The sequence below is a fragment of the Aythya fuligula genome, chromosome 1, assembly GCF_009819795.1.
Source record: "Aythya fuligula isolate bAytFul2 chromosome 1, bAytFul2.pri, whole genome shotgun sequence".
Lineage (NCBI taxonomy): Eukaryota > Metazoa > Chordata > Aves > Anseriformes > Anatidae > Aythya > Aythya fuligula.
Genome location: NC_045559.1, coordinates 161,735,195 through 161,762,892, shown reverse-complemented (window position 1 = coordinate 161,762,892; position 27,698 = coordinate 161,735,195). Strand labels below are relative to the sequence as shown.

Genomic DNA, 27,698 nt, shown 5'->3' with positions numbered 1-27,698 from the left:
CCACTATCTGATATTAATACATGAGTCAGGTTCAAGAAACATGAATGAACGGATCATTTTCTTTTGAATCAAAAATATTTCATCTTAAGAAATAAAAAGGAAAAAAAAAAAAGCTTACTTCTTCTTCATCGGGTTCAGCTTCTTCTGTTTCAACAGCTGACATACTAGCAACAGGCTTGTTCCATGCCAACTTCAGCTCCTGTCCTTTAAACCGAGATCCATGAATCGCAGCCTAAAACAAGTTTAAACATCTTAGTTAAATATTTCCTCATCAAGGGAAATACTAACTTCGCTAATACTTAAATCCCAGACGTAAGCCAATAGTCTGGTCTGCTTTTTCTGAAGAAAATCCAAGTTTTAGTATGTCCATATTGGATCACTGTTAATAGTTTAAAACAAAACAACTTATTAATTTGCACGTCCTTTCAGTTAAATGATCAAAACATATTCAGAACAAAATTGACCTTGAAAATCAAGCATCATTTGGTGATGTAACATACTGAACCCAACTTGTTTTTTTTAAAACTACCCTGATGTGTTCTTCACCTGTCAAAGACTGACACAAAACTGTTAACGCGTTATTTACTGGAAGAAATAAGGCATTCCACAAACACAAATGATTTAACATTAAAACAAACAAACAAACAACACCTCTGTGATTACAACTTAATCTACTGGAAAATGTTCCACTTCCTGTAAAGCCTTTGTAATTGAAATGTAAAAATTTTTTAACTTATGGGATATTCATGCCGTTTTAAGTACCAGATGCATTAAGTGGCTGCTTTGGAAATAGTATGTTCAAATTAAAGTAACATGAACTAGCATAAATCAGCGTTAGCAACATTCCGAAATAACCGTCACAGTCACAAAAGATTTATAGTACAATCTGAAAGCACAGCATAATGTGAAATGTAGAAACAATTACATGTTCAATGACATCTGAACATGAATTGTGTGATATTAAAGTCCCCAGGTATAAATTTTAAATCTGTACATATAAATTTATGATAAATTTAAAAGATTCTATGCCTATTAAAATGCAGCTCAGGAGCTTTTCGTCCATGGTCTCATCACAATGTCACACAACTGGAATTTTTAGAACTACTTATACGTGACATTTAGGTCCAGAAACAACTTGTAATCGTTGGAAGAAATTACTACTACATAAAAATGCAACATTTTACAACAGGGAATCCTCCTCTTACTTCCAGGCTAGAACATGTACAGTCATAAAGCTTAAGCCTTTTTTCATTTAAGAAGGTAAAATATTAGCTGCATTTACTTCACAATTGGTCACAGCAGATGCTTCTAGTAACTACATCCTCTATTTACAACTTCTTCAATTACTGATGTCTGCTGCACTAATAAACACAAATTCCAGTGAAAATGTTTAATATATAAGAATATCAAGAAAAATATAGACTTTACTGTATTTGACCTAGCATAGTTTTCATACAATTTTCATTTCAAAACGAAGGTGCAATTAGACAGTTACAAGAAGATGAGAAGTTTTAATGCTAACTGGACTGTGGGCATACAACACATCAATAAAGAATTTTAATCCAATTAAAAACCTGGGATAAAACTTGAAAACTTCATCTATTGGACTTGAAAACAATGGAAGAAAAACACGCTGTTTTTCAAATGCAGTGAAACTTATCATAGAAGAGTAACAAATGTACACAATGTTAACTTGAACTATTCCATCTACCATGTCTCCCCTCTCCTCTATAAATACCTTTCTGCATCCTCTGCACTATCCTCCTTTTCACACACTGCATATATAAAAATTTCTTCACTTCATAATATAAAATCATATGTAAGAAACTTCTGTGTTTGCTTCCAAAGCTACTGTTCTCTGTTTTTTGGGGAAAGAAATTTAACTAAGGCTGAAATTACTCTCCAGGCCAATTTTTCAGCAGTTCTAACAGTAAGACCTGTATTTTGCTGATAAATAACATCTGTTAATTTCCTTTGGATCATAGTCCATCTGAGAGAAGAAGAGACGTTATTTGGACAGTACATAAAAACAGGTAATTGTCCTAGGTCACCTATTTTTAAGTGTAAGCTACTTTCAATAATTGAGAGTATTTTTTTATATAATACCTATAATATTTCTTATATAAGCTACAACTATAACATTAAGTAATACGAAGGTGCAAAATCAAGTATCAAATGTTAGGAAGCACCAAAATTAAAAATTTCAACCATAACTCAGTCCACTTGTGAGTATACTAATTATTACAGCTTTTATCTGTGTTCATGTATTTCTTATTCTCCACAAAACTTCTGTTCACTGTTGAAATACAGTTGTACAGTACTGTTTTTTTCTCCTTACCAGTCATTATATACTATGCACACTAATTACACTTTCCTTTTTGCAGAATAATTACCATCTCTGTACAGATAGCACTCAACACTGTTACATATAAAATTTTCACAAACCGTATTTCTATATTTCTTTGGAAGACTGATCAAACTATTTCTCAAAATAATGCATCAAATTATTTCTCAAAATTTCTCATCAATTTATTATTACATTATTTTTCATCAAATTATTATATGCTGTACCATATATATATCATATATATCATAATCATTATGATACTGTAAGTGTTCAGAACTACTGCACCCCATTGGCTTTATTTGCATTGTAAATGTATTTCTGTCAATCAGGTCACTGGTCTCTCAAGATAAAGCATACAGAAAGAGAAGAGTCTGGCCATGTATGAAAATTCTGTTCAAGTAATCTCCACAAGATGAACTTTGTGCAAAAATATAAACTTTGTTCAAAATAAAAATATAAAATGAAATCTTTCTATACAACCATACCGTAAATATGAATCCATTCTTTTTCTTTCGGGAAGCCCTATTACTTTCAGGATACTCCTTCCCAACAGTGATGCAAGGATTTTAAAGAAAACAAAATCATTTGCAGAACAACTCTGTTTGGTATTTTGCACAGGTTCATATACTGCACTATTTACTGAGTAAGGCAGAACTGCAGCTGAACCAAACACATGAAGTCCTAATGATCTGTATGCAATGATTCTGAATTACAACATACTTCAATGCTGGATTTTAGTTTCTACGAGTTACTTCTATAATTCTATACTTATATAATTTCATAAAGAAATTAAAAAAAAAAATGAAAATATCATTGTATAAGATTACTTTTACATTACCCTAAATTTTCAGGCAAATGTATGAAAACAAACACCAAACAGATTCCAACAATACCAAAGAAAACGCATAGGCTCAGTCTGCAGGATGTCAATGAACCTACAGAATACTGTGAGGTCTTCAGGTGAAAACAGTGCAGTATCCATGCAAAAACAACTGGTAATTAAACAAAGACAAACCAGGACATCTAGCTATGAATTCCCACACTTGTCTTGATCTCTCTTTCACATCATGTATTTTTCCCTTGTTTATTTAAAGCATCTTCATTTCATAAGAATTTCAGTAACATGCTGTTTTGACAGATTTGTTTAATCTGGAATTAAGACTTCTGTGTCAGACTTCTTTTAAAACCCTTCTGAGTAATTAACTACATTAAATTTAATCAATTATAGAAATATAAAGCAGTTGAATGTTGAGGAGTATTTTCAACAAAGAACTATACTCACAGCTTCAGCTTCTGCTCTCGTCTTAAAGGTAATCACCGCGTGGAGAGAAGAGTCATCTATCTGGCAATCTTCAATTTCACCATATTGCTTTTAATATGAAAAAGAAAAAAAAATGGTAAAATAGTCCTCCTCCTCTATCCTCCCCCTCTAAAAATGACGTCCTAAATGAAAGGCCCTCAAAAAGCATATAGAATAGTGTACCCCTTCACAGCCTCAATGCCAGTCTGAGGGCTTTGCAAGAAATATTGTTGTGTTTTTTTTTCCATTTCGAAAACACAAAGTACGGTAGTCTTTGGATTTCCTGACTGTAAATATACAGGAATGAAGTAAAATTACAACAGAAGAAAGAAGTTCTTCTGCTTCAATAATTCTCTCTTGATCAGAAAGTTCACATCTTGAGATTACTCCCTAAGTCTATTATGATACAGTTCTACAAAAAGATTTAATAGATACAGAAGAGGTAGCAAGTTTCCAATTTAGCTCGATTTCAGCATCTTAAGATCCTGCCCCATACATTCCTGCAAGGGTCTCTAAGTTTTTTTTAATTTTGAAGTTGGGTATTGTAAGGTATTCTTCTTTTTACCCCCAAAATTTATAAAATCTTTGTTTAAATGTTCAGTCTGTCATTAGGAAGTTGTATATCTACATATGTAGATATATATAGATCGTGGAAACACAAGACCTAAAAAAAATAATACAGTAGTGCTGGTAGGTTACTTTTCTTAACTCTTGTTCTTTTCAAAAGCTGCTTACACAGCTGCCAGACAGGAAATATTAAGTGCAATGACTGAAGTAGAATTTACCAGACTTAGTGGGTCTTCAATTTCTATCTTCAAAGACAACCACTGAAATTAAATATTGGAAAACAAACAAACAAAAGAAAACACCAAGGTGGTGTGTGTTTGCTAGGGAAGGAGGGTGACAGGACTTACTTGTTATTTATGTAAACGCTGATATTCTCAGTATTCATCCCTCAAAATAAACTAATATTACTTTAAGCTTTTTTTTTTTTTAATGACAGATAAAGGGGTTTTATTTCTTTCTGTCCAACTATCAATTTATTATACTTGCATAAAAATACTGCTGAAATTCTGATTTTATTTTTAAATCGTGAACTTTTAAATCATGAATCTATATCATATTATAGATTCAGTCCTAAATAAAATTTCCAGATGAATTAAGTAAAGAAAAAAAAAGTCATTGGAAAAAAGAATGTTATCCAAAGAACAGAAGAAGTGAAATTACAACATACCGCAAAATGAGGAAGAAGATCTTCTCTATCACTTTCTGTAAATGCAGAGATTTCTAATGCCCTAGGTCGATGATCCACAACCGCATGCACAGGAACTCCTCTGCCTCTACCCCGTCCACGTATTCCTCTACCTCTGCTACGTGATGCACCCCGACCTCTTGCATGAACCCCTCTACCACGAACTGAAGAAAGAATCCCTCGTTTGGCAGCCTAAGATATTTATACATAACATGGTGATTTATAAAAATTCATAATCTAAATGTTTAGACAAAAATACCAAACACGTTCACAGAGCAGCTTACAGGTTTTAAAATAAGATGTTTACAGAAATATTACTTTTTAGTAACAGATCAAAAACAGGACAGCAACAGAAAAAAGAACAAAGCATTCAAAAAAAAAAAAAAAAAAAAAAAGATGTCAGAAGAAACCTCATCTGTGATGACAATTCCTCGAAGGAGGTCAGACTGTAGTGTAACATCTGAAATTTCTCGATGCGGGGACTAACAATTTTCTTTTAATTCAAAAACAGGACTATCATTCTGACAAGAAAATATGGAGCATAGTAGGTTTTGGTTACAGGACTGTGAGGTATGAAAGAGAGGACCTACTAAGAACCTCCAAGTACAAAGCATTCTCTAAAAATTTGGGTCTACATAGTCACTAATTTCCATTCCTGCAACATCTGTGCTTCCATTTTTAAAGAACAGGTATGCATTCTCTAGAAGTCAAAAGGTTGGTGACAGTATCTCCATCAACCATTTAAAAAATAAGTTGCAAATAATATTCTACAGTGTTTGTTTACAACTCAACCACTAATAACACTATTTGAATACATGCCAACAGTATCATCCATGAGGAGATAATTTTCTTTATTAATGAAATCATTCAGAACACCTAAGAAATATTACTCACCATCAGAATAAATACTGGTAACTTCTGCTTGTGTTATTTCTCTACTCAGTTGGCTTAGCTTATTAACAAACCTATTTTCACAAGTACCAAAGCTGCATAACAACTTACTTTTGAAGTAAGATTTTAGGGCAACCTAGCTGTATATACGTATATACATGCAGTGTTCATATGTAGTTACACATAAAACATGACAAAACCTCATTAAGAGGGATTTAAGCAACACAGTAGCCTGCTTCAGAGTAAAAAAAAAAAAAAAAAAAAAAAAGTAGGAGCATCATGCAACTAAGTAGCTACTACAAAATCATATATTCAAGACAGTACAATATAACACCATATAACCTCCAATAGTATTCTGAGATCCTTAGAATAAGACACAAAGAATCTTGCATTGCCTTCCAAATTTTTGTAAAGTGATTCCTTTAACAAAAAGTGTATTTCTGTACATAGAACACATTTTGAGATATTGTCATTGTTTTGCTAAGTTCATCTTTCCTTCAAACTAATGCTGTAATAACACTGCTTTCTGACACTTTGGTCTTTTTGGTTATTAAGAGGATGTTGAGATTCAAGAAGAAAAGAACAAGCTGTGTCTTTTATTCTTTTGTAAAAAAAACACAGCACCACCTATAGACAATATATTTAATGCTCCATATTCTCAAGGAAGCACTCCTACCATAAATCTGTAAAATACCATGTCATGTTAAAGTTACAGAATTTAAATAAATTAGAGATCAAAATTAAAGATAATACTATTTCTCTGGTCAAGGAGAGCTCAGAAACTTATTATGTATTATTGCTAACTGTCTGCATCTATAATTGGAGCTTAATATTGCACTGAAGAAAAAGTTTGATACAACACACAAGCTAAGAAATATATTTTCATTAAAAGTTATTTGCTACAAATAAGAGACAAACATACTTCCAGCTGCAGTTCTGTGTATTTCCGTCTTAATTCAGTAACTTCCTCCCCAGCTTGCATCTTCTTGTATAAATCCAGTTCAGTATCTAGTAACTCTTTCTGCATCTAAGAAATTGTTACATCAAATTATTAGTTCCACAGTTTACATTCACTTGTGAGGAAACAATTTTCTGATGAAACTCAAGAATCTATTGCTACACTCCTATCAGCAGGCTATTTCAGAAATATACAGTGACTTAAGGATTGGCCAGTGCTGGCCTTCAGGTGAGGTAGAAGTCTGCCACAGCACTTCTAACTGGAAAAAAAAAATCCTAGAAACTCTAAGGAAAGAGAATTTGAAAACTACATGTAGTGGGATTTAAAATTTAGCCAAGTTGTGGCTTATTAATTTAGATCATAGCTGTAACTTCAGAGGTATACTGCTTAAAATGCTAGGTTTCCACTTTAAAAAAAATAAGCCAAGCACAAGCTTAGGAGCGTCTTGGCAAGATAAAATTTCAACATATAGTATTATGTTACTGAGCTTGGTGATGTCAAAGCCATCTAGTCTACTGCACAAAGCCAAAGCCAATAGAATTTGTTCTAAACTACAGATACACAAAATAGAAAATGCAAAATTAAATGATAGTGATGATGAGATAAAAAGGGATTCTACAAAAAAAAAAAGCAGTAGATTTATGAATGAACACACAATCTATAATCAGTAATGACAAAAAGCTTCTAAGATTACCACAAGCACGAATGGTAGTTCTGTTCAGACCACAGTAGAAAAAAGCACAGTGAAAAGATCTCTGATAACAAAAAGCTGGACTCTGATATATCCAGAATTGCCCTCCAGCACATGGTACCTTAGAAAGAATTATTTAAAAGTTCAAAAATATCTATGAAACTGAAAGGTGTCTCTGAATCCAAATTTAGAGGTGTTCACAGTAACCACAGAGGTGCAGGACATGGTACAGGTGCAGGAAAGAGCTTTTACGTGACTGTGAAAATTTTATTTCAAGTTCCAAACTGGAAAGGTTTTTTCTTTTCCTGTTTTGTTTTGTTTTTTAATGGAAAAAGCAGCAGCCAAATGTTCTAATGACATCACAAATGAAGGAGAAAATTATAGATGACTATGAAATAGTTTTACATTTACACCCGTTGATTCAAAACCACAGCATGTAATGTATTCAAAGGCTGGTTGTCAAGAGATGAAGGTTTCGCAGTTGTGACAGTTGGAAACCAAGTATCACCACTGAATGATAAAGAAGGGGGTTTTTTGTTTCTTTGTTTTTTTCCTGGAAGCTTTAAAAGAAAAAAAGCTGGATTATTCAACTGGCAACTTCAACCTGAACCCCTTTCATCCCCATTTTTCACCATCTAGAGCAACCACAAAAAATCATCTCCTGTATAATGGTTTTCAAAGTTTTCAAAACTGGAAACTGTTTCTCTCCAATCCCACTGCGTGTTGCTAAATAAATGACATGACAAAACAATCACTTCTGAAACTTCTTAATGACCAGTAATTAAACTCACAAAGTAGCCAGTGACCCTGGTGTCATAATGTCTCTAAACTTTTGAGGTTTCTTTTTAGTTCTCTTAATGAAGACTCCTCTTTTTATAGAGCTGTGCCTGGTCTCAAGAAGATAATGCCTCCTTCAAGACATAGCAGGAGGCAGCAAATGTTTCTACACTCAGGAGAAGGGGATTTTGTAATCTACATGAACTGCAACACACAAAAATATGTAAAGATAATGACACGTTCGCATGGGCCTCACATACAGAACTATTCCTGCAAGTTTGCAGGGGCTTCTGAGCTGCCTAGGATTTAACAGCTAATAAAATGCAAGAGAACCTTGTGCAAAGCCTTTCAGAAAATTGCCAAAGTAATAAATTTTAACTGAAGAATGCTCTTAATTACTCACTTTCACAAAATTCAGATGTTTTTTCTCTCTTTCAAATGTTAACAAAACAATGCTCATTGTTAATACACAATCTCCCTGAGAAGAAAGCTATCAATAACATCAACTCTTCTACAGTCTAGATGTTTTGACCATTATAAACTGTTTCTTCACTTTTCATATTACAAAATAGAAAAAAAAAAAACAAAAACAAACACCTGAAGAACTGCTTAAAAACTCTAATTAAAGTTAGTGTATCATCTCACTTTTACTAACTAAAAATTAAAATCACATGAGAAACTGATGGACCAGGTTACCAACTGAAGAGTGATGTGGACTGAAGTGATCCCAAGATCAACATACAGGGTTGAAGAGGGAAAACCTCAAGCTTGCACATATTAGAACATAAGTAAAGGAAGGCCTACAGAACAGTATTGTAGGGCAAGACCTCATTACTTTTTTGGGAAATCAGTGCTTCTCTAAAGATCCCGTACACTGATATACATGACAGGAAACAAAGAGGAGGAATTAGATGTCTGCACAGTTCCAAGGCTACAATCTTACAGAGACTACAGAAGCATTGCAGTGTAACTCACACAACTGGAGTGCTGCAGTGGATGGATACTGGCTCTTCAGGAAGGCCAGGCCTGGGAGAAGCAGGAGCTACCCTCTGTGTGTGAGGGAAGTGTGAATGCATGTAGCTCCGCCCAGGGGCAGATGATAAGCCAGCTAGAAATTCATCAGATGGCAGACCAACGTGGGTGACACTGCAGTGGGCGTCTACTACATGCCATCTTATGAAGTAGAAGTAGTAAATGAGGCATTTTTTAGGCAAGTGGAAGCCACCTCATGGTCCTAGCTAGCAGCTGCAAGGGCAGGTTGATTTTAAAGAATCATATCCCCCGCTTTCCAAAACATGCGGGAAATAAACAGCAGGAGGCCTGCATTAATGCCTAAGGAACTCCTAACAAAAATCTAAAAACATAGTGTAGGACAGGTGGAAGTAGGCTCAGACCACACAGATGCAATACAGACAGACTGCCTAAGCATGCAGGTACGATTCTGGAAAGCCAAAGCCCACCTGGTAAGGAACAAAAAAAGCTTCCGTAGGTCTATCAGCAACAACACAAAGACTATGCTATGAAAAATGAAGACCCACTACCAAATGTGGAAGGGGACTTGTAACAAAAGACATGAGAACAGCCAAGGTACTCAATGTCACCTTCTCCTCAAGTCTTTACTCGTAAGACTTATCTTTGTTAAAAGAGATTCAAGTTAGCAAACATTTAAGCTAACTGGACATATACAAATCCCTGAGACCTTATAGATGCGACGGTTAGTACCGAGGGAGCTCACTGATGTCACTGCAAGGCCAATCTTAATTATCTTTGAAAGGTCCTGGCATTTGGGGGCGGTTCCTCAGAACTGAGAAAATGCAAATGTCACTCTGACCTTCAAGTAGGGCAAGAAAGATCTAGCAAGTACATACTGGTCAGTCTCATCACAATACCTGAGAGGATAATGGAGCAAATAATCTGGGAAACCATTCCCAAGCATACTAAGAACAAGAAAGTGACTGGGGAAAAAAATCAAAAGCAACTTTGAAAATATTGCCAATTCCTAGGACTTTTATGACTCAAATTCACTCTACAAGAAGTTAACTTCTTTCATCTAAGACCTCTAAGAATTATTTTCTCATCAGAAAGCATCAATTCTCTCTGAAAATATCAGAAAAATCTCTTCTATAATTTAAGAAAAAGTTAAGTTTAAATAGCAGTGTCTGAATACTGGTGTTACTACCTCTTGTTCCCCCTCTAAAACAGAGTTATTCCACTGCAACTGTAGTCATTCTAAGAGGCATACACCAACTCCCAGTAATCACACACTATGTCCATCTTCAGGATACAAATGCACTGCTTCCAACTTTTTCCTGACTGACAAACAAGAAAAGAAGTTACAGTGAGTACATACAGGTCATTTCAGTACTACCTTTTTCCCACACCTGTACATCACTGTAATTTATTCTGCATGTACTTTTAATGCCTGTATTTCTAAGCAAAATTAAGCCTTAGAAATGTTCTGTCAAAATGAAAACTAATGATCTGTTTAAACTAAATCCGGGTTGTAACGTTGCACCAGCTTTTTACAATAGAATCCCAAACTTTAGTAGAGATGATTAAGCATTCAGAAGATTTAAGAACTGAATGAAAACAGCAAGAAAAGATCAAGTGTTTTTGTTGGCGGCTGAAAAATACACTGCATAAAAATCTAGCCCTTTATTGTTATGTACTTCCTCATTCAATAAAGCAAGAAAAGCTTGTAATACGTTTAAAATGCCTCTTAAAAATTCCTTAAAAATTTATTATTTCTCAAAGTCTCGCTGAACTCTTAATTATGTTGTCATCTGTTTAGGAACATATACTTCCACAAAAAGAGTAATACCGGATTTAAAAAAGGTAATGTAATTGCATATTTAAGTAGAGTCAAGAAACAGGTTATAGCAATATATTAACAGAAAGTATAGCACAGAAGAGAAACTCCTCTCAACAGGTTCAGCCCAAATACAGATAGCTAAATCAAAGGAAAACCAACCAGTATAATCTTCTATCTAAATCATTTTGCAAACATTTCAATTTCTGTGATGTAAAAAGAACAAACAAAAAATATGTACCAGTTCAGTAGTCAACTAGCTTCATGAAGCAGTCAATTTGGGTATTTAACCTGACCAGTGGATATCTGTGTTGCACAATGATAATCCTTTTGCATAAGAAATACTATTTTCGCTGTTTCTATTAACAATGTATGAAAGGAACAGACTAAAAAGACTGAATAAGGCAAAAGACAATCATAGGATTTCTCTTTTGGTATCTTCCAGATCATCACAGAATCATAGAGGTCTTTTCCAACCTAAATGATTCTAAGATCATCTAGTTCTAGCACTGCCAAGTACACCACCAATCCATGTATTGCTTCATGACATCTACAAGTTTCTTCAATACCTCCCCAGGCAGTGACTCAACTACCTCCCTGGGCAGTCTGTTCCAATACTGCATAACCCTTTCACTGAAGAAGTTTTTTCTAATATCCAACCTAAACCTTCCCTGATGCAACTAAAGGCCATCTCCTCTTGTCTTATTACTTGGTGCTTGGGAGAGGAGACCAGTCTCCACCCCGCTATCGCCTCCTACAGTATCTGGGTAGCAGTGGGTAAAACTTCTACACAACGGCACTGTTTTTATATTCACTATGCTCCTTTAAAGGGAGAGCAAAAACAATCCCATTTCATAGAAGACTTCAAAATTAAAACAGCATACTTCTAAATACCTCTGATGTGGCTGCATATTTTCATTCTGGGTGCCGTAAACACGTACATTCTTTTTATTAGAAAGCTGACCAAAACTTGAGTACCTGAGTCTTAGTTTTCATGCTTTTTAGAGGAGTCCCTCCTCCTGACGATACACCCTTTAATTCATCCTTTAACTTGGTAATGCTATTAGTCAGTATTTCCAGTGTTTTCATGATTTCTGCTTTATCTTCTGATTTCATGGCTTTATTTTTCTCCAGCTTCGAAATCAGCATCTGTCCAATTAAAAAAAAAATATTAAACTACACTTACAGATCTGTTTTCCAGTACTCACCACAGCTCATGGAAAAACATAATTTTGCATTACCCTTGCTGTGATCTTCAAAACTCAATAAAAAAGGCATTTAACAGCTTATATTCAGATATTTTAATCTCTGGTTAATTAATTTGCTAATGAACATCTAGCATCTCTATTTTATTTGGACAGATAAGTTGAACATATTGAAATTATTCCAATATTTGTATTCAACCTAAATGACATTTTGTCCTTTTTCCCCTCTCAAGCTTGAGTGCACTCATGAGTACTTTTCAGTATCAATTTCTCTTGCTCTTGCCAAGTATAGAACTCTCTGACTTGCACTTGTTCACCAAAAGCACATATTTTGCACCTCAAGTTTTTTAATTTCAACTAGAAAAAAGCATCCAAATTGTAGATGCTCGGAGTTTAAGTGGACTAACATGGCAAGTTTGATTTAAACTCTAAACTTAAAAAAAAGAGCATGTTTACTCTTGAATCAGCATTAGCACATTACTTTAAGTCAGTTTGGTAGCTCATGCCAACAAATTCTGAAATATTTTCAAGTGAACTGAGTTTTACAACTGAACTGCTGGCCTTGTACAGTGCTAATGGTTTACCTTTTGTGTTTCAATGTGCTTCTCCAAGATTTCTTGCTTCTTTTTTCTCACGTCTTGTTGAAGTCGCAACGCTTCCTAAAAACATTTCAAAAATTACAGAAAGTTTGTAGATTTTGAAAAACAATTTCAGAAGAATAATACACCATATCTGATAACTATAAAATAGTAACTTACAATATAAGGAAAAAACTAGTGAACTCAAAGTACTGATAGGAAATACTTAAATTTATGCTTTGAAAATCAAAGCATCATTACCTCATTCACTAATTCGGTTATCTTTATTTGCATATGTGCTGGAAAGACCTCATTAGTTACGTAAAACAATCTTTGCACAACTCCACCGAAAGTTGAAAGGCAAAATAACACACTACCACCACAAGAGGTAAAGCATACAATATTTTAGACTTACTAAGATGGTATCTTGAAAGCTACTGTAAATCAAGTCCATCAATTAAACACACTCTCCAGTATAGCTCCAGGCCAAAAAAAAAAAAAAAAAGTTCTATTTTCTAAAATTAAAATGTTACCCACAGAAAATCATCTCTTTTATGTCTGCTAAGAACAGAATCTTGGCATTCCAATAAGCAAATCATAATCAACTGAAACTGATTAATTTGTTACATATTGCACTCAGAAGGAAATGTAGGAGGAGATGGCCACAGCTGCTGCACTCAGCTCTTCCTAATAATGTTTCTAAAGAGAAAGCAATTGCTCTCAGATACAGAATGTAAAAGGTCTTAGGCACCGGGATAGTTGCAGAAAACAATAAAGAGCTTTAATAGTAACATATTTAACAGGATAAAAGTGGCAGAAGATGATTTTGATTGCCAATCAACTTGTATCAGACTGCAAGTCAATTACCATATACAAAGTGTAAAGGCACAAAAGCCATAAAAAAAGAAATAGTAGTAAGGTTTGTACATGTCTTTCCAAATACTGGCAAATTCTGATGCGTGAAATGTTAGGTTTGCAATATAATGTGCAATTGTTTTTTCACAGGGAAAGGAAAGATAAGACATGGGGATGAACGCTAAGAAAAACTAGGGTGACAAGAAGGAAGAAGGGAATGAGTCCCACAAAACCATGTTTTTCCACAAGTGCTAGCATATCATAATTTCTGAAGACAAGAAAAGAGCACAAGAGCGCAAGAGAAATGAACCAATCACTTAGCATGTCTTCAGTGTTTTCTCTCAAAAAAAACAGGTGTTACGATGAGTCATTAATTTCATTCCAGGTTTTTCAGCATTTCATAAACACTCAATTTCTTATCTTGAAAGGTAAAAGCTCTAATTCTGAAAAACATGTTTTGGGGGACAAACATGAAATAAAATCCCCAAATTAGAAGTGATTTCTAATCACTTTCTGATCACAGTCTGGACCAATGCCACAACTGACATGCAGCCACAATCTGTTATTTCAAATTATATCAGACATTAGATATAGAAGTTGACCAACAGGCTTAGTAGTATAATGGTTATACTACTCTCAATGCTTACATCTGAACCTAAATTAATATTCAACTCTTAATTTGTGATTTGAAGCCAGTGAGATAAATGTTGTCCTATATTTAGTTTTTAGGAAGGTTAAGAATAAACCTTAAAAAAAGGAGCTTTACTGGGCACTTTGAAAATTCTAAGCAAGCTATACTACCAGTAAGTGACCTGTTGAAGGCCAAACACATTTTTGTTGCACTTCCTCTTCAAAATGAGAAATTCTAGTACTATGCAGAAACAAAAATGGATGCAAGAGAACTACAGTTTGGAAACAATAAAATGCAGTCATACAGTTCTCAGCTCTATCTGATGAAGAAACAATACTCGTCACTGCAAGTACAAAGTACACTGAGGAAAAAAGGCCAGTTTAATGAGAACTAAGGCCAGTTCCATCTGATAAGGTGTAAGAGAGAAGAGCAGTGACTATACTAAACTGCCTTGTCACTCACAACAGACAATTCATGCCTCAACATGGAGACTCTGTTTCCAGGAAAAAGTGCTTCACACTTTGAACCACTAAAGAGCTTTACGTCTGCTTACACTGCCTGAACATGCACTGAAATAATAATAAAACAAATACTGAATTTTATTGTCCTTTGAAAAAAAGTTATAGTAAATTTTATCTTGTAGCTAGTTTCATCTATGCTCTTGAGATAAGTATATATATTGCACTATCTCTAGTGGTCACAAATTCCCAATCTAGGTCCATTTTAGAAAGAAGCATATTTAATTTACCTGTTTTTTCTTCTGTGCTTCATTAGAGTCTAGCACGGAAGTGGAAACAACAGGCAAAGATTTCTGTGCTGCCTTCAAAGCAGCAGGGTTGTACACAGTTTTTGTCAAGCCAGTAGAAGTGGATAAAACCTATAGAAGGAAATCATTTTATTTTTTTTTTGCCAGTGAACTTCAGTGCTTTTTTTTTCTTCAAAAAAAAAACATGACTGCTTAAAAAATGTATGTCTTTTCTTTTGTCTGTTTTGACGGTATGAATATAAAAATTTGGCATAACAATTTTATTTGGAGTTGCTGAAGTTAAACAACTTTTAAAGAGGCAGCATCACATCAAATATGTAAGAATTATAAACATCAGATTATAAATCCTTTCCATTGAGATTTCATATATATTTCCATGCTTAAAATATGTAAAATTTAAGGTATTTGAACATAATTAAGGAAACAGAAGACTGTGATTTGCCCAAGAATAACTCAAGTTTTTCTTTTTTATTTTGAAGTTTAAAATACAATTTTCCATAGCTGCACAAATTTTCTAGGCAAAATTTCAACATAATTGTAGAAACTAAGGTCCAATGTAGACAAAATAGTTCCTTTTCATATGCAGCTTGTGCAAAATACAGCTTGCACAACCAACAAGACGTAAGAGGTGTAGGCAATCGCTGAACATCATACAGGAAAGGAAAAGACTCCTATGTCTCTCTTTCCTATGTTTCTAAGGAGATACAGATATTTCTCCATGACCGAGAGCATAGTTGCCTGCTATACAACCTCTCTAACATCTCTGCAATACCTGAGAACTTGGAATGTTCTGTTTCTTATCACAATACTTGAAGTACACTTTGGTCACATCAGTATTGAAAAACCCATGACTAACTGCTGGAGATGATATTGCCATGATCTTGCCTGCCTTGTTAGCAAGTCACAACAATTATGCGTTTGGTATCATCTCTGGGAGTTAAAAAATAGTTTATATACACGGAAAATTAAAAGATGCATGCAGAGTCTACTGGTCACCATGCACTCCATAAAATAAGACACAACGCCCAACAACAGGAGAAAAAAAGGGACAGCCACAAAACTTTAGAAAGACAGAAAAGATCAAAAGATCAGAAGAACACTTCATATAAAAGATCTGCACTTCATTGTGCTATTGATACTATTTTTTCCCCACAGATATTTTCCAGAGTAGGCAGTGCAGATGGAAAAAACAAAAAATTCAAAGCATGTTATGGGGTATTATAAAAGCTGATATAAAATTCTCTAAGCAGGCCATCAAAAAGGAGATGGAGTAATTGTATTTATTTATTAACTTACTGAAGCACGTCAATGTATGCACATCCCTGTAGTTCCTTTTACAAAGTAGCTTTAAGACAGGCCACGTCACAAAGAGAGGACTGAGTAAAGAACAAATATACTGACACATCCCTTTCGCCCTGAAATTTCCTCATGTCTGAATGAACCACACTTACTCATCTCAAATAATAAGGAGAGATGCTACAACAGATGTACCTGCATTAACTAATACAGAAGAGCAAGAAGCAACACACTATCGGTCTTGTAAGTCTTTTAATGCTATTCAAGAGTGAACAGTGAAACTTTTCACAAGTTCATGAACTGTAAGTCCCTATCCAGATCTGAAAAGGCATTATGATGACTGTTTCATCTCCATTTCCTCCTGCTCTTTGGGAGGCAAACCAACCTACTTTCTTACTGGAAAGTTCTTGCCATTGCCTGTACTTAGTCAGAAGTAGAAAAACATCTAGGAAATATCTACGCTTTTGACAGCTGTAAATCTAATTTAAATCTAATCTAATTTCTAATGGACATAGAGCACTATCAGAGCAAACTAAGCAAAGCATTGCCTTGCAAAGGGAGAAGTGTTAGGTCAAAACAAGTTTCAGAACCCTAATAAAAACACCAAAGGAAACTGCTGCTCACAAACTATCCACTGAGCAGTCCAGCAGCTTATCAAAATCAGTCTGTACTGTAAGACAACACAGTGGAAAAACCTTTTATAGCATGAATTTGCTCTTTGTAGAAAGGTGTTTCAGCATAACTCAGCTGTTGCAGAAGGAAAGTATTCCCACTTCAACTGAAGCAGACTTCCTATTTCTAAAGTAGACATTTAATATACATATAATACTATGTATCCCTGAACTACATTTTATGTATTTTAATAATTTAGGGCAACAAGAATGCAATAGAACATAGCCAGGAAGCCACAATAACTATATTTAGGCAGACTGTTTGGCTTGGAAATGAGTCGAAGAGACATCTGCATTTAAAACTCAACAGTAAATAATTACTTTTGTGTGCAAAGGATAGCACTGTAACTTTGCAATGAGTTTCACTATCAGCAGTAATGGATGCACTGTCAGATAGAGGAAAATGCACTCTATCATTAATTTCAGTCAAAGCCAATTCAGAATAGAAAAGGTATATAACTAGGCAGACAAATCTTGTTACTGGGTAAAACTTGCTGCCTTTCCACAAAAAGTTGTCTCGAATGTTACAAATACCAAGGAAGACCATGACCTAAGGTGCTAAACAGATTGAAAATATGCCTTATAAACTTTAGTAGTAAAGTACTGAACTTCATCAACAACTGTAATGAAAATTTCTACTACTGGAAAAAATATGTAACTCTTAACTACCATTCAGATACACCTCCCCCAGCTTACCTCTTAGTCCTTTCTGGTTAATTTTCACTTTCATCTTTTCATAAGTACTACAAAATTTTAAGACCAATTAAGAAAACAAATGTTTACAGCATCACCTTTTAAGGGACACAAAAGCCTAAAAGCTTCTTGGAGATTTTTTGTGTGTGTGTGTATTTTTTTGCTATGTTTTTTTTTTTTTTTTTTTTAAATAAAGACTTTAAAAAGATTCATATCTAGTACTAACATATATATGTATTTTTGAAATGAATTTTGGCATTGTTCTAACAACTTAGGATCCTAGAACATTTCTAATTATTTTCATGACTGAAAAATGGAATCTATCACATTAAAACAAAAAACACAGAATAGCAGCTTCTCTCCTAGCATGTTTTACTCTTGCTGTAATCATATAGCCATCAGCTAATCAGAGTTTCTATATACTATACTCCATAAAACTAACCTTTAACAAATGACTGTATTCATTTCTTGTGAAACAAACTGAATATTGACACAAGGGGTTTTGTAATAGAAATAATTCTTACCTTCTCAGTTGCAGGAGTAACTGGCTTTGACACAAAACCCAGTCTGTCCTTCACAGATAATTTAGTCACATTCTAAGAAAACAAACAAAATTAACTTTCAGGTATGTTTAACATTACGAATACAGTAACTTATGGTTTCCTGTATAATTCCAAATGTTAGGGATTAAAAAAAAAAAAAAGATTGGCATAACAAAATCATAGATTACTGAGCAACATTAAAAGGAAAACAATATCAAAGCTGTTGAAAAATGAATTTTATATATATAGGACTTCAACAGCTAATATGCTCCTATGTGATTTAAATGTATTAAAGAAATGTATTACAGCCAACTATGGAATCACAAATTATGTTGTTGCATTTTTTTTATTATTATTTTTTTAAAGAAACCCACAACATGCTAATAGATTATTTCCAAGACAGGCCCTTTTAAATACACTTCACTTTTTGAGTTCTGCAAGCTGCTATTTACAGGCATCATTTGCAGGAAGCTGTGGTTTGAATTTAAAATCAGAAATTCAAACCTTTAGAATTTAAAAGGTGAAGCCTTCCTTCTCAGAAGGAAAACTAAAGTAGTGACACTGTTATTTATGAGAAGATACTTCCAACACAATCAAAATTTAAAGGCTATTTCGTATGTGAGTAACATGACAGATTTTGTCATGATTTGGATTGACATTACAACTATCTTCTTCCTTAAGGGTGATGTATGCATACTGAAAACATTTTCAGATGCTGACCATTAGTTTAAAACAGGTTAAGATGTTTAACATATATGAAATTTTAAAAGGGTAACATTTAGTTTTTTAGTAGACTTACTTTGAAATCTGAAAATTGACTTTTAGCATAACATTAATGAAACATTTTTAGAGTCTTTTGTTTTTTGAACTAAGTAAAAAGTTATGATAAAAAGAATTTTAAAAAGACGTATCATTGCACTTAGGAAAAACTGCAATATCAGAACACCACTCAGTCAAATTAGATGCACTTAAAAGCAGTAAATATTTATTTGCACTGTATGATTAACTATAATTGATACATTTTTTGGCATGTATTTATACACTATGGAACCTAATACAGAAAGAAAATTCTTTTTTTTTTTGGCAGATCATACATACCTGAGTGACTTCTGTATTGGCACTCTGTGCTTCTGTAGGTTCAATGTTACTTGCGGGTACTGGACCTAATCGCTCCTTGACTGATTGTTTCACTACCGGCAAGCTAGGTTGCTGAACTAAGGGTTGTATTACCTGTAACACCCCCCACCCCAAGAAAAGCACATTGTAATATTAATAACAAAAGCCTACTACATATACAGTTCAGAAAATACATGATATTCCTGTAAAGGCATTTAGATTTACACTTTCTAATCATTCAATAGCTTCTCGCCTGACTGCAAAAATAAACACGTCATGAGACTTAGGATGTTACTTTGACTGTGAAGTGCATACAGCTGTAACATTTATTTGGCACGTGCAGCTCACAGATCAAACAGTCTTGGATCTGATTCCATTAATTGCATCTAATTAGACTATCTTAATTTCCATCCAAAACTGAACTGAATAAAAACCGGCATCTGTGATTCCTTTCACAAATCAATCTTTCATCAAACACCTAGAGAATGGCAGAACACAAACTTGTATCATAAAGATTCTCATTTTTTACTCTGATATATCCCTTTTCATCTCTTATGCATTTAACTTGCACAAAAGAGAAAAAGAAGGAAGAATATGGAGACATGCACTAGTGGGACTGAGGAATCAGAAAACAGCAGCTAATCTTCAAAACTACCATTGATATACACTGACAGCTAACACTGTCTTTTTTTTTTTTTGACAAAAACTCTACTTAAGCAAAAACAAAACAAAACAAAACAAAAACAACTTATGCGTCTAAGTTTCTAAGCAAACTTGACATTGTATTTATGGAAAAAAAAAATCACAAAAGTGGAAGAAACCCTCAAGAAGTCACCTAATCTGTTCCTCCATTCCAGAAGTCAGCTATACATAAAGCATTTGCAGTACTATAAAATACTATAGTGCTATAAATGAAATACTATAAAAACTATAAAATTGAAATACTATAAAATGTAGTATAGTACTTGAAGCACTGTAATTGTAGCTATAACAATAAATATTAATTTAAATAAAAAGGAAAGTAAATATTCACACCCCCTAGAGGCTTAAGAACTAAAAATACCTGTTTACTCATTCAACAGTTTGATAATTTTTGTACTTAAGGGTAGAAGAAAATGAAAGCATTACATTTAAAACTTTAATCTCCTGTTCAAATTTTGTTACTGACCACTTGCCCCCATAGTAAACTTCAAGTTGTAGTTTCCTGACATGAGACAAAAGGTTGTTCTTTGTGAAACAGGAACCTTTAATACTGTCACCTGACCTTGGGAGGAATTCAATCTCAAACTACTCAAGTTTACATATCAAAGGTGGTATGCTGTGAAACTAACAACAGAAATAAAATCCCTAAGACTATTTAACATGTTCTGCAAAATCACAAATACAAAGATCTGGTATCTGGTTGTAAATACACAGTTAATACTCCCAGGTGGATAGCATAATAGTCAAATAAACCAATGGCAATAACTATTCAAGCTATCCTACTCAAGAGAGGCGATGTCTGTATTCCTGCAAATCACATACTCCACTGCCCTCTTCTGGCTGATCTGATGTAAATCAAGCTTAGAAAATAATGTCAAGTACTGCAGGTTCAGATCGGGGATACTTATAAATTTGAATCCAAAATCAAACCAAAGGGATGGTAACAGGATAGTTAGAGAGGTGGGTGTCTTCACCTACAAAAATGGAGTTTTAGTAAGCAGAATACAAAAGAAGGAGACAAATGAAACTGTTACCTAAAATGCCCTACAGCAGGATTGATCTGGAAAACTGGGTCATTTTTCTCAATGATGATGACATACACCATCAAGAAAAGGGAAGGATTTAAAAACCTGGAGCAACAGTTGAAAGAATCCTCCAATACTGGTTATTATATCAGCACATATAAATACAAGAATATTTCTTCTACAAAGTCTTTGTCATGTTTTCTAAGTATAGAATGTTCCACAGTGACAACAAATCTAATCAGGGAGGATACATAGGTATTTAGAGGGAACTGCTATGCCGGAAGCTAACTGATAAAAACTCTCTATCCAATAACCTACATGACTTGGGAGAATCCAAGCATCTTTTTGTGTTTCAGTGGAACCAGGAGGCCTGCTAAGAAATCCAATTTAGCTTGTTACAGTCTATGAACTTAAGCTCCGTAACAGTAGTTACTGTTGCATATTCTTAAAAATTTTCCAATGATACTCCTACTATGCACTTGACAACTACCAACAGGTGCTCCAAAAATGTAAAATGTCCCCTTCTGTTCCCCCAAAATTAGGGTAATGTAGGCTCTTCCTCTTATACTGGAATTTGGACTTCCTCTCCCTCTATACATATGTGTGTGTGTGTGTTTATGCATATAAACATATTTATCTTTGGATAAAGCCAACTCTGCTGCAATCTTCTATAGCAGTATGCAAGCCCAGTAGGAAAGGAAAAAGACAGTTAGAAAAAGCAGCACCTTTTGGAAGAAAATGGAGATCATCTTTCAAGAAAATGTCCATAAACACATATAACTGTCTTATGGTCACCAGAAGGAAAAAAAAAAAAAAAAAGTAGTTAAAGCAAAATAGAAGTTATTCAAGCAGATGGTAGCATCAAGATAATAGAGCGTAATTCCCCAGAAGTCAGAGAAGTACTTTCATTTAGTATCTTCGGTCCTACCATGCTATCAACTCTTGAACCTTGTACATGAAGTAAAAAAAATCTACAATTACGGAGTAACTTTTGGAAAGGAACGACATCAAATATTCCCTATTTCAAAAATATTTAACTTACTTTCCATAAATATTTAAAAGCAATGTTTAAAAGAACGTATTTTACATAAAGCTCTAGATAGAACAGACTTAGATCCTCTACCTTCTGTGTGGTAGTTTGTATTTGTGGTGCACTGCCTTCTCGATGCCAATAAACTTTGATAAAGCGATTATTTAATACTGCTTCTGTACTCGATATAGCTTTCTTTGCTTCTTCATGTGTGGCAAACTGAATAAGGGCACCTTCTGGATCACCTTGATATGCAACCTAAGATTTAAAACAAAAACAGAACTCACTCTATGTAGGATTTTCATCTGTGTCACAGCTACTACAAAACCAACAGTTTCAGAACCTTATGATTTAAAACCGGTACGGATCAGTAGATGAGTATTTCCCATTCATGATTCTGTTTGAAAAGCCTGGTGTCAAGAAGCAACCTTGAGATTAAGTTAATCAACTTTAATAGCTAAAAACCACTGAAGTAAAATTCCTGAACAGCAAAACAGGATTTCTAATTGCAAATATGTGTAGCTCTTCGAAACACAAGAGGAAGCATCACTGAAATAAAGGCAACTACTGTAAAAAAATACAGGAGTTGATTAATAAATTCCCTATCTAATATCAGAGCTAAATAACAAAGTTCATTTTGGTTTTCCTCCTTTGGATACGAACATGTTATCTTAGAAATCTTCAAAGAACAAAATTACACCTTTTGGAAGATAAACACAGTTTATAATCTCTGTCCTGTCATGTCTCTCCCCCTCTTCTCACTCCTTTCTTAATGGCTTAAGAAACATTTAAGAGCAATTAAGATAAATCTCAATTCCCTCACTGTTTAGATGGCAACAGAACATTCATTCTCTACTGTGTCAGTGCACAAGAAATACTCCATAACATCTCTTCATTCCATCTCCCAGGGCAAACAGGAAAGCATACATGAAAACACTAGTATCTGGAATTTTTTGTTGCTGATAATGAAACACGATGAAAAATCAGGCTGAGTAACTTAGATGCTAGGTACGAAATATTGACATTGCACACAGCCTTCAATATGTAATACATCAATCGAGCTTAACTTAGTTTAACTTAGCTCTTTGCATCTCTTTTGTACCTTTCTCTAATTGTTTGCTTATTTCAGTTTATAAATAACTGTTTTTAAAAAAGTGGGTCACTCAGATGTACTAGGAAGTAAGCGTAAGGGATAAACCACCACTATTACGGAACTGGTAAGTAATCATATAAATGGGGACTGTTTTCTAGATGAGAAACAATTTTCTGTATTTACAATTCACCTCAAAAAAAACAGAGGGTTTATAACACAAGATCCAGAGATGTGGAAAGGTCAGAAGAAAAAAAAAAAATCAACAATTTTAAATGTTTTAAATAAATTATTGAAAAATCTCATCTATTTTTTACAAAATCTAATCAAGGACTGAAACATTGAATTTCTGCTTCTTCAAACAATTTAATTGAAAATAAGGGATCATGTTTAAGAAACAGGTTAGGAAAACAGTAAGAGGAGTTTCAGGAAACCAATTGCAAGGCACGTCACATTCTTTTAGTAATTACCTCCAGTATTAAGCCAAAACCTACTTGCCTTCTCTTTGTTATGTCTTACCTGCAAGTTGACTAAGTTTCCAAATTTACTGAAGTGCTCATTAAGTTTGCTGATATTGTTAAGTTCTGGTGGAACTTTCCTCAATTCAAGTTTTGTATTTTCATTTCCAAATTGCATTTTCTTCTGGAAACCTGGACTGTTTGTTCTGTTAAAATTTTGCCTGCAACAAATGAAAAACAAGCCAGAAATCCATAGCAAGCTAGCAAACAAAGTTAAATTTTATTCTCACAGACAGGATTGTGTGTATCACACAGAAAGATTGGCAGACAAAAAAAAAAAAGCATACATTTTTAGGGAAGTGTTGAAGAGGAGTGTGACACACAGGCACCATACCTACAGTTTCACCCACCCATACTCTCACCATACCTCAAAGCATAAATCTCTAAGATAACTGACAGAGCATAAATCTCTAAAACAATCTGCTTGTGTAGAAAAAGTTCTCAACTTAATCACCCCACCAACATCTCAAGTACCTACTATTTCAAAGCAGTCCCAGTAGTGTCTTAAAATCCCTTCCAACTTTTTGTCACCCCAGGTATATCCGGACACTAAGCAACACACTCCACATTTTATGCCAGTAACACAACTGGCAACTGGATCAAAACTGGTGACAATAAAATTAAAAACTAATCCAGTCAACCCTAATAAGTATCACAATGCAGGTCATTGTTTCTTAGTTAATTTCAGCTTTCCATGACTGGATCACAGTATCATCCAAAGCAACTCTAGCTATCTCTAATACAGCCTTTGAGTCACCTCTATATTATGCTTTATTTCAATACAGTCAGCTTAGTCATACTTTAACTTGCTTGCAATTTATATACTTCTCAGATCAGAGAAAAGAGCTCAACTGAACTGCAACCTTTAAGCCAACCTTGTGTTAATGATCACTCACTTGTCAAACCAAGTCTTCTTTGTAGGAACTCCACCATCCCCTGCACCAATTGTTCTTTTCCTGGATTCAGCATCTACCACTATTCTCATACTGCTTTTATTAGGAGGTTTTTCTGTAAACAGATGAAAAAGTTCTATGTTAATTTTTGCATTTTCTGTGCATTTGACTGCAACACATTATTCTGCTCACAAGGAATTTGCACTTAAAAATATAACTGTTTATTCTGAAATGACCACCTTCTTCAATCAAACTGGATCAAATTTTGAATGCAGACTTCTCTGCTTAATCTTAACTATCAACAAATGCTGTGATCAATAAAAACACCTAATAGCTTTCATTTTGTCACAGTAACATCATACAAAAGGAAAACAAAAGAAGTGTGACAGAAGGCTTCTGCCTCCAAGTGACTACACTCATTCATTCACAAAGTCACATGGAATATTCTGAAGTTCACACCATTTTTGCTAACACTTCCATTGTACCATTAAATGGCACACACAAAAATGCTAATGATAGGAAAGGTATGGTGCTCCAGAGCACTGACACCCAGGAGCAAGACAGAGGGGAGGAAGGGAAGGCACTGTCTCTTGTTGAAGAACAGAATCATACTGCTGAAGAACAGAAACATACTCCTTATGGAAAACACATCAGCAAAAACATAAGATTAAATGCAGCTACGTACCAATTCAAGTAAACCCACAGTCAAAAAAAACAAACAACTATTTTTATTTCTCTTCTCATTTTGTATACTGCTACTTCTCAGGGCTACGGGAACTATGAGGTTAAGATTCCTTCCGTGTAACAGTGTGATACAAGATAAAAATGACTGTCTCCTCTCCATAGGAAAAAAAAAACAAAAAAAAACAAAAAAAACCACCTCTAAGATTGCTAGAAAAACATCAACTATTTCTATATGGGAGATGCATAAAGTGATCAGTTACTGCACCAAAGTGCATAATTTGTAGAATTTTCTGGTAAAAGATTTCGTTTTACCTGCAAAAATACACAAACAGATGAAGAATAAACATAATTCCCTGCTCAATAAAACTTTTAATGCCAAAAGATTTTCAAAAATTCAACGATCTCCAGTATTACATTCTCTGAAAAGTTTCTCAGTTTACATTGATGTAAGAAATGAAGCTAAACGAAGTAAATATAGCTTTGAGAGCATACCTCTGGGTGGCAAATCCATATCACCTGATGTGAGTCCTATCAAATTTGGTCTTTGGGCATGTACTCTGTGTCTATACATAGGTCTTGAAGTGTTTGTTATACTTGGAGCTTCTGGATTGTAGCCATCTGTGTCATACGTTTCTAGTAAAAAACAAATTGTCTAATTAAAATAAATTGCAGTTAAAAACCAAGATTGCAAATATTATATTTCATCTATTAAAAAGACAGTTACAATGGAACAGTCTGTTGTATAACAACTATAGAACTGCCGTGCTATGTTTTTGCTTACAAATATAACAATGCAAATATTATTCCACGGTCAAGATTTACTTTTTACATGCAAATTTTACTTCTGTCTTGAACTAAATTGTAAAAAAACAACCAAAAATTATTGTCACAGTCTAAGTGATACACATTTATTCTCCCAAACTACTAAATTATAATCTCTAAAAAGTACAGTACAGTATGAATCAATGTTATTCTATTTAGCAAACCTTGTGGGCAAAGCCTCAGTACTACACCTGCTGTAAAAAGAGAGGGTGGAGCAGGAGGCGGCTGGTGATGAATACCCGTTGTAACAACAGTAGGAACTGAGCTAGTTGCTGAATTTGGGGGAGCATCCATGCCAGCAGGCTGCAATGGAGGAAGAGGAGGGGGTGGTCCTGTCAAAAACAAAGAACAATGTATTCACATATTATCCACTAAACAAGCATCCCCTCTGGCAAATGGCTCAAAACTTAGATTATAGAGACAAATGTTTGAACGGTTTAACATTTTTCTAAATAATGTGTATCAATAAGCCAAAATTTCACCACTAAGCCAGTACTTATCTTCACCTTTTAAAAGATACTGTAACAAAAATATTCTGTGACGACAGTAATGAACATTTGTTTTTTAATACAAACACACAAAGAAAAACACATTACTCAAGTGGAAAGTCAAAGGGTTCTTTCCTAAAATTGAGCTTTCTTATTTATTTAAGCAAAAGGTAATGTGACACTTCCAAAGCTGAACAGTCAAAACCTGGCCTTCAAATTAATCACTGGTAAAAACACATTCTGCAAAATCACGTATCTGGACTTCCCAGACACATCTGGAAATACTACCTGAAGCAGAACTGATCACCCCAGCAAGACAGGTACTATCTATGCTAAGTGAAATAAATAAATTCAGTTCTTACTTAAAGATACTGCTAACTGGAAATGAAAAGTTTAAGAAAATTTCAAGCAATATTAAACACCAATTACTTTTCAGTAATTTTACCAAGTGGGGCATTTAACTTAATAAAAAAAGGATTAGTCACATCGAACTAACACACCAGGCAGTTTTTAGACCACATCAGGCATCTGATTAATAAATTGCTATTTTAAAAGTGGGAGTGAGGACAGAAGTCTTCATGAAGTCATTTTTAATGCATGCATCTTTCCAATGAAAGAGTAAGCAAACTGGCAATTTTTCATTGTTGCTTTACAAGTTTAGGTTTCAAAATTAATCACAAATGACATTTTCAGGTGTAGATTTGATGTGGTCATGAATTCGTATTAATTTTAGTATTACAAATGAAATGCCAAGTGTCTGTCGCTTTAGGGTTTTCCCTTCTTCTCTAGCATCTAGCAGTAGTCATTTTCATGAAGCTTCTCCTAGTAAATCCAAGGAGTTGGGTTTTGCCATACCATTCCATGATTTTCCTTAAACACAATTATTTCAAGTATAATTTCATATTCAAGATTCACATTTTATATGCAAATTTTACAATTGACACTGCAACAATTACCATTAAAACAAAGATCATTTTGGGGTAAGCTATGCCAACCTAACTTTGAAAACACAGTACAATATATTTTTTTATAATATAGTTAGCTTTCTTACACTTTTTGTACTGTATA

General features: G+C 34.2%; 1 protein-coding gene across 3 annotated transcripts in view; it reads right to left on the bottom strand.

Moving 5' to 3' along the window:
* The window catches only part of RBM26 (RNA binding motif protein 26), a 51,062-nt gene that overhangs the window by 3,867 nt on the left and 19,497 nt on the right, over positions 1-27,698 (bottom strand). The window contains exons 8-21 of one of the 3 annotated variants that reach the window (XM_032204007.1): positions 26,307-26,474; positions 25,813-25,953; positions 24,640-24,751; positions 23,745-23,904; positions 22,229-22,393; positions 19,361-19,492; positions 18,245-18,316; positions 15,043-15,171; positions 12,815-12,889; positions 12,004-12,174; positions 6,713-6,817; positions 4,882-5,091; positions 3,630-3,716; positions 119-232 (exon numbers count right to left, since the gene is read on the bottom strand). In XM_032204007.1, coding sequence (XP_032059898.1) covers positions 119-232; positions 3,630-3,716; positions 4,882-5,091; positions 6,713-6,817; positions 12,004-12,174; positions 12,815-12,889; positions 15,043-15,171; positions 18,245-18,316; positions 19,361-19,492; positions 22,229-22,393; positions 23,745-23,904; positions 24,640-24,751; positions 25,813-25,953; positions 26,307-26,474 — 1,841 coding nt within the window. The remainder of the gene's footprint in view (positions 1-118; positions 233-3,629; positions 3,717-4,881; positions 5,092-6,712; positions 6,818-12,003; positions 12,175-12,814; positions 12,890-15,042; positions 15,172-18,244; positions 18,317-19,360; positions 19,493-22,228; positions 22,394-23,744; positions 23,905-24,639; positions 24,752-25,812; positions 25,954-26,306; positions 26,475-27,698) is intronic. The other 2 variants (XM_032204015.1, XM_032204023.1) reach the window with 2 other exon arrangements.